Below are 7,636 nucleotides of genomic sequence, written 5' to 3'. Positions count from 1 at the left end.
TTGATCTATCATTTTATTGGATGCAGATATGTCAGGTGATACTATTTAAAGTAAAACAAAGTACATGGATTATGTTTTAATTCAGTATAAAATGATAGGTTAGAGGCTGTGTGTGAGCCTATACAACAATTACTGCTAAACTGCACAGCCTGTCAATACTTCTTGTTCTTTTGCACATATTTTATACACTTTTACTTTTCGTTTTTAATGTTTTATTCTTTTATATCGTATTTTCCTTTTGAGTTCACTGTGTGAAGGGAAACTGCATAACAAGAATGTCATTGCTCGGTGTGAACTGTTTCTACTGTGTGTGTGAAAATAAAATTCTTGAATTTGAATCTTATGTCTGTGTGTTATTGAATGAACATACCAGTTGGTGGCGGTAATGCGTCATAACATAGTTTGCAACCCGCCATATAAAACACAAGAAGAAGAAGGTGAAGAAGACGAAGAAAACGAAGAAGAAGAAAAGCCGGGCAGCCAAAGCCTGCTGCTCCTTAGCTCCGTGTGTGCGCAGATTTCTTTCATGATGTATGTGAACTAAAGTGACATGAAAACATGCCGAAGTGTGTGAAGAAGTCCCGCAGCACTCAGCTCTCCATCAGCAGGTACTTCGGAGGACTGAGCGGCGGCTGCGCCCCCAACACTCAGGGCGGGACCACCCAAAGTCCTGCTCAGCACAAGCGTCCACGGGGCAAGGTGAGCTGTGCTGCACCGAATACACACACAACAGCAGGTACGGTATATGCTTTAGCAGCTTCATGCTAACGACTCAACCCCACCTGCTTCGGCCTTGCAGAAGAAACTCTCCCCTGATCACGATTTTGGATTGTCAACAAAACGAGCCAAGTTTTCCGCCCAGGAGCAGGTGGAGGATTTGAGCTGTGAGCCGGCAACCTGTCAGAGCACCGAAGGTGAGAAAATCCATCTGTTCTTCCTCATCAACCCCCACTCATGTCATTCCCAGCTGCTAAAAGCACACATTTCTTCTGATGTCCAATCCTTGATGCATTCTGGGTTTACAACTTTTAAAAAAAAGTGGAGTTTTGACTGATCTGACATGGTGATGTCCCACAAACTGTTGACAAAGGGCAGCACATCTTCCCAAGTGCATCCAGGTGATACCTACACGAGTCAAATATTTATATTTGTATTTTCTTCTTCGGGTTAACATGCCTTTTTTTGTACTCAGCTGTTCCTCTCACCCCAGAGACGACGCCTACATCGAGCCGAGGAGAGGCCGGCCTCTGTTCCTCCACCTTGGAGAAGCTGAAAGGCTTCACCTGCTCGGCTGAGTTTGGTGTCCCTCGTAGGGAGGACAAGGAGACATGCGGTGCTGGCGGTATAACCTGTGACAGAGGAAGTGGCGTTCGGCCTCCTCAGGACGTTACCGATCAACGCAGCAATAAGAACGAACTTCCACAGCCAGAAGAAGAGCATGAGGGTGAAGAGGAGGTCAAAGAAAAGAAGAGTTCAGGGCTGGCTGCTACAAAAGAGGTAACCCAATATATAAACCTTAAGCCTCTTACGTCACTGTCATAAGAGCATGTTTGCCCTGCTAATGTGTCCATGGGTGAGGCTCTCAGCTCTGGACTTTGTACACACAAAAAAATCAGTTTCCCCACGTATGATGTGTTAAACTTGTGAGTTTGAGTAAATTGTATCAAGTAAGCAGTAAGTACTATAATAAAACCAACAATAGTGGGAATTAAGACCCTGATGGCAACTGTTGCTGCTCAAGTGTGTTTATTTGTCTCGTCTCAGTTTGCCAGGTCAGGAGGACGACGGGGAGGAAGGGGTGCACACCTGAGTCCTCCTTCAAACTCGAGCACCCTCTCCGGGCACCCAAAGGGCACATACACTCCCCTGGAACAGCAGGTCATCCAGCTGAAACAGCAGCATAAAGATGCATTGCTGGCTGTGGAGTGTGGATACAAGTACAGGTTCTTTGGAGAGGATGCAGAGGTGATCACTGGAAACGCAATTAACAGTATATTAAGCCAAGACACATGTTACTGTGTAAGAGTCATGTTTCAGATGGTGTTTAGACGGCCAGTGTAAGAGGGTTTCACATATGTCCTACATATATTCTCTATATGCATACAAAAAGTGGAAAGGAAACAACTATTTATTATCTGATCACTAAATTGTTATGAATGTTCGGATCAAATAATCCAACTTTTGTGCCTTCAGTAAAACATTTTAGAGAGCACTAGAGAAAGTCACTGGAATAATCTGAAGGGAGAGATGTCATGTTGAGAAATTTCCCTGCACAGATTGCTGCGAAGGAGCTGAATATCTTCTGTCACCTGGATCACAACTTCATGACGTGCAGCATCCCCACACACCGCTTGTTTGTTCACGTCAGACGGTTGGTGTCCCACGGACACAAGGTGTGAAATATATCTTGCACGTTATTCATATTTAGAAGGTGTTTAGATTTGTTTTTTTCCCCGATCTCAGCGCTACTGTCCTTAATCTTATAGGTCGGTGTGGTCAAGCAGACGGAGACGTCTGCGATCAAGGCCTCGGGGGCCACCAAGAACGCTCTGTTCTCCCGTCAGCTGAGTGCTCTGTACACCAAGTCCACTTTGGTGGGAGAGGGTATCCTTATGGACCAGACATATGTGTGTGTGTGTGTGTGTGTGTGTCCAGTTTAAAACAGCACCTCTGTACGTCTGTACGCCTCTGTACGTCAGTGTCCTTGATGGCTTTTCTGAGATGTGAACCCGGTCTGCAGACTGGGGGATGTGGAGGAAGGGAGCTGTGGTGACGTGGTGTTGGACCCTCCTGACAGCTTCCTGCTGTGTATCAGTGAGAACTGGGACAAACTGAAGAAGCAGCTCACTCTGGGCTTGGTGGTGAGTTATAATTCAAAACAACTACTCATGCATTTAGGCAATGTGTTGAGCAGGTTGTTGTCAGCTAGTGTGTCAATACACATTGTGTTGTATGCTTTTGGGTATTTTTGATTAAATTGGTTGTTAATGACCGGTTGCTAGTAAATCAAAATGTTTGTACTGTTTATATGAATGTGATGACATTTTTTCCCCTTGAATCAACTGGATTAGTTTAAAGATATTCCAACTTCCTCAGTTTAACTTCCAGACAGGGTATCATGACATCCCAAAATTGACTAAATATTAAGGATTATATCCAGAGTTGAATACGAGTTAATGTTGGTCACAGTTGGACTAAGCAACATAATGATTTTATTTAATATATTACAATGCGTACGTAATTAGACGGTTGTGTTTGTATATGCAGGCGGTGCAGCCCAGCACAGGAGACGTGTTGATGGACTGTTTCCCCGATGATCAGTCTCGCTCTGAGCTGGAGGGTCGTGTCCTGAAGATCAAGCCTGTGGAGATCCTGGTGCCCTCTAACCTCTCAGAACAAACCCACAGACTCCTACAGAGCATCGCCAATGCCAGGTAATGTACTGTCAAGGCACTAGGGGGCGGTATGTACCCACTTCCTGATTAAACTGAACTGTGTGTTTACAAAAGTGTGTGATTGTTGGTTTAGTCTAGTTTATTTGGAGGGATTGTGTTTAGATTCCCCCCGGCAGGTAGTCAGTTGTTTTGTCTGCTCTCTGGGCTCTGTCTGGATGAAGGAATGAATGTGAGCTCACTGAGAGGTTATGTGATGATGTCTCTCTGCAGGGCCAAACAGGGTCCAACCAGGTTCCTAGACTGATGTTTAATATGTAAGAAAGATATTTGTATTGTATTGAGTGACTGTCATTGGTAAAATGCTTAAAGCGTTCATTCATGTTGAAAAAAAGTGAATAAAGGTAAGTAATAAGGTAATAAGTTGGCTGGTGGCCCTGAAGGCAACCACGGTCAACTCCCAGACTGGACAACGCCCTGGCAGCGACTTGTCAATCACAAGGTAGCCACGTCCTGAAGCTTACCATCTATTTGACTCTTAATAGGGCCGTACTTTTCTATATGAACGTCAAGTTGTATTCAAGATGACTTTAAACTAGCAATGGAGGGTCATTTTCTCATAGACTTCTAATCAGTCGGTCTATTGATTGCAACTGTAGGAGTCGCCCCCTGCTGGTAATTATAAAGAATGTGAATTTAGGAAGAGTCTTCATTGGCATCACTTTTCAGATGAAAATGCCCTGACGCAGAGAGGTGGTGGAAAAAGTTGTCAGACAAATATTATCACCACCATCATGGTGTAAATATTTTTGGATAAAGCAGATATGTTAGGCGTTAAAAGTGCATGTAATTAAAGGACAGTACACACCGTCTCAAGCCTGTCTTTAAACAAACATAAAAAAGCAGTGTGCTTGCTCTAGTAATTCCTCCCATTCATACGAGCTTTTATATATTATTTAATGGCTTTAATATCTATTATTATTATTTAAATAATTATAATAATAATAAAATAATAATACAATTTTGAACATCTCCTTTAAGTACATAGCTGACTATTCACAGTCAATGTAACACCGTCCGTTCATATGATGATTACAGAAAGTCACCCAGTGATTGGCTCAGCACAAGCACACGCTCCATCAGCTGTTATGTTGGCCTGGCGAGCTTCAACCGAGACTCTGATACAAAGCGCGGCTTCCTGTTTAATGGGGGCGGGCTGCAGTCAGAACCACGAGATCAAAAAGAGCTGAGCAGCTTGTCCCTTGTTCACTGGCTGACTAACACAGTCAGCAGCAGTGATTGTTGAACTGATGTGTCCCAGAAACCTGTTGCCTCCCATCGTGCCGCCATTCGTCTCATTGATGTCGACAGTCTGCACCCAGCATGTTCACACCAGTGGGGACTGGTTTCTCTGGGGGCTGCCTGTGATTGCATTATGTTTTGAAAATGAAACGAGGGAGGCAGTGGGAGGGAGAGGATTAGAAGGGAATGGTTGGATAAATGGGATGTAGGTCCGCTACTATTTCCCTCCCTCTTTTTGTCTTTGCCTCTTCGATTGGTGCATATTTCTTAATATTCACCTTTTCATTCTATTATTCACCTTTTTTTTACTCCCTTTTGTATTATTTCCTGTCTTTCTTTCTGTCCCCCTCCTCCTTTTCCCAGCTTTCCGTCTTGAGTGATTATAGCGGAGATGGGCCTGTAAAGGCCAGTCCAATTATTGTGTTTGAACAGCACTGCTCTCTAGCGTTGTGCTCATCAGAGACGAGGCTCTTCTCAATTTGCAGCCAGTATCATACAAATACAGCGATGCGTTGCCTGTTCAGCTCTGAAGGAAAATTCCTCCCATTTATATTCACACGGGGCCGTTCCAGATCACTACTACAGCACACCTCCCAAGGTATTCTTCTAGGTGATTCATTATATTTCTCAATCATTCAACAGACTGTAAAAAATGAGTCTTAAAATGCATAAATTATTCTGAAAAAGATGTTTTAACGGTAAGCTGCATTGACATTTAACAGTGGTATCTGTTATACTCATGCAAGAGCCACCCAGGTGAGCATTTAAATCAGGGGCTTTTTGTGGTGGCTGACGTTAGCATGACAGCCTCTGTTTCTCTGGGGTGGAATGACGAGATGGGGCCCCGTGGCAACGGGATGCATGCGTGTCTCTGGAGCGGGAGGTAATGAGTCCCTTGGAGGTTGGTAGCAGCAAGGTCGCTTTACTCAACCACAGCCTGGAGTCAGGAGTTAAGATCGGAGACACTCCGATCTTAACTCGGTCGATGACACTCTTGGAAGTTTATATTAAAGATCTGTCTTTCTTCCACATTAAAGTTTCCGTCTAGAATCCGTCTCCTTTACCCCCCCTTATTTTTCATTTACAGGACAAAACTGTAAAATGAGTAACAGTAATTTTAAATTAGGTACAAAATGATAGCAACAGAGAGAATTCACTTCCTTACTGTAATAGAGCTTTCTAGAAGGGATCATTCTGCCAAAAACAATATTTTTACTTTTAAACTTTACTTGTATTTTCCTGTTTTTTTCTTTCTTTTATTTATTTTTACTTAGGTGAAACCTTGAATGTCGCACTATTGCTTTCTGACAGACTCAACGAATGAGGAAATAAATAAATGTGAGATGTTGTTTGCTGCGGGCTGCACGGTGGTGTAGTGGGTAGCACTCTCGCCTCACAGCAAGAGGGTCCTGGGTTTGATTCCCGGGTCGGCCTGGGGTCCTTCTGTGTGGAGTTTGCATGTTCTCCCCGTGTAAGCGTGGGTTCTCTCCGGGTTCTCTGGCTTCCTCCCACAGTCCAAAGACATGCAGGATGGGGATAGGTTAATTGATGACTCTAAATTGTCCGTAGGTGTGAATGTGAGCGTGAATGGTTGTTTGTCTCTACATGTTGGCCCTGTGATGGACTGGCGTCCTGTCCAGGGTGTACCTTGCCTTCGCCCACTGACAGCTGGGATCGGCTCCAGCCCCCCCGTGACCCTAAATACAGGATAAGCGGTAGAAAATGGATGGATGTTGTTGCTGCAGAAATCAGTAGAATACTTGAGAGTGAATTACTGCAACATTTACAGCCTGAGCCCTGAGATGACTTTTGTTGTGATTTGACACTATAAATAAAATTGAATTGAATTGAATTGAATTTGTATCATCCAAAAGAAATGTTATCTGCTACTGAAGCCGATTTACGGGTCATTTTCAGTTTTTGTATTTATTAGTTAAACTGTCTCTCTGGGCTTATGTGGTCAGGCTAAAGGGCGGAGGCTCATATGTGGGAAAACAACCTCCAGCATTTGAAACAAGGGTTGGACTATAAAGGTAGAGCTTTGAGAGATAAAATCTTGTGTCGACTTCTCCTCTCACACAGTTAACTACACTGAGGTTTTTTTCTTTCACAATGCAGTTTTATGGAGCGCTGGTCCTGTTTGCGACTCTGTCTACAGGAAAGTTTATGACTACTTTACGATTCATATTTTTGCAGCTTGTTTCAAGTTTCTTTTACTGTCATTGTTTCCAGTAACATTTTAATGTGTGAATCTTAAAAAAAAGTGACAATTTTCTGTGTTTCTGTACAGCAATTGGATTGCAATGCATCGTATGTTATCTTGGAACATGCACAGTGCTAATTTGTCCCGCCAACTTGGATCGCTGTGCCACAGCCACTGTGAATGGTGAGTTGTTCTTCCACAGCTGATATGTACAGCTGTGCTGAATGCATGATGACTTTTATTGTTGTTGAAACTGAGTTTCTTTCCATCAGATGTTGTCACCATGACCTGCCTGAACAATGCCACCTGTGTCGGCCCCTTCAAATGCTGTAACACAGACCTGTGTAACGGTACCATACCCACTGGTTCCAGTGTCCTCCTCCTGCTGGTATCCTCAGCCATCCTCACGCTCTTTCACTGAGCCACCGGAGAAACTGCAGCTTCTTCACTTCTATCTTCCTCAATTTGGACAACTCTAGAAGAATAAACACGTTTGAACATGTAAATGCCGACTGCAGATCAATATTTGTTCAATAAAAACACAATATGATCAACAACTTAATTGTTTGATTCTTAAGTTCTTCACTTCACATCATTATTGACAACAAGAACTGCATTATTATGAAGCCCTTATTAGAAGACGAGTGCCAGAACAGCACATGAAATATGAGCAAATCAATAAATGTCATGGTTAGTTGTTGATCCTGAGGATTAACGAGGCAGATCAAGGACCTTATTT

At 43.3% G+C, this 7,636-nt stretch overlaps 1 protein-coding gene across 2 annotated transcripts; it reads left to right on the top strand.

Moving 5' to 3' along the window:
* Window positions 1-454: 454 nt before the first annotated feature.
* On the top strand, window positions 455-7,309 carry LOC311023663 (uncharacterized protein). 2 transcript variants are annotated; one of them, XM_084025644.1, is made up of 11 exons: window positions 455-699; window positions 800-914; window positions 1,193-1,497; window positions 1,765-1,965; window positions 2,277-2,393; window positions 2,487-2,604; window positions 2,722-2,861; window positions 3,268-3,434; window positions 6,813-6,852; window positions 6,985-7,080; window positions 7,170-7,309. In XM_084025644.1, exons 1-10 carry the CDS (start codon window positions 559-561, stop codon window positions 7,033-7,035), a joined length of 1,395 nt encoding a protein of 464 aa, XP_083881770.1. In that variant the 5' UTR covers window positions 455-558; the 3' UTR covers window positions 7,036-7,080; window positions 7,170-7,309. The 2 variants fall into 2 exon arrangements, with proteins under 2 accessions (XP_083881770.1, XP_083881769.1); XM_084025643.1 differs by lacking the exon at window positions 6,813-6,852.
* The last annotated feature ends 327 nt before the right edge of the window (window positions 7,310-7,636 follow it).

Source organism: Eutrigla gurnardus (genome assembly GCF_963514095.1).
Source record: "Eutrigla gurnardus genome assembly, chromosome: 13".
NCBI lineage: Eukaryota > Metazoa > Chordata > Actinopteri > Perciformes > Triglidae > Eutrigla > Eutrigla gurnardus.
Note: the sequence above shows the minus strand (reverse complement) of the source record. Positions and strands in the feature narration are given on the sequence as shown.

Bases quoted from the DNA above. Each gene is read 5' to 3' on its own strand.
- LOC311023663 (XM_084025643.1), top strand. From the start codon at position 559: ATGCCGAAGTGTGTGAAGAAGTCCCGCAGCACTCAGCTCTCCATCAGC. The intron at 1,966-2,276 runs GTGATCACTGGA...TTCCCTGCACAG, and splicing joins TCTTTGGAGAGGATGCAGAG to ATTGCTGCGAAGGAGCTGAA. The intron at 2,862-3,267 runs GTGAGTTATAAT...TTGTATATGCAG, and splicing joins AGCTCACTCTGGGCTTGGTG to GCGGTGCAGCCCAGCACAGG.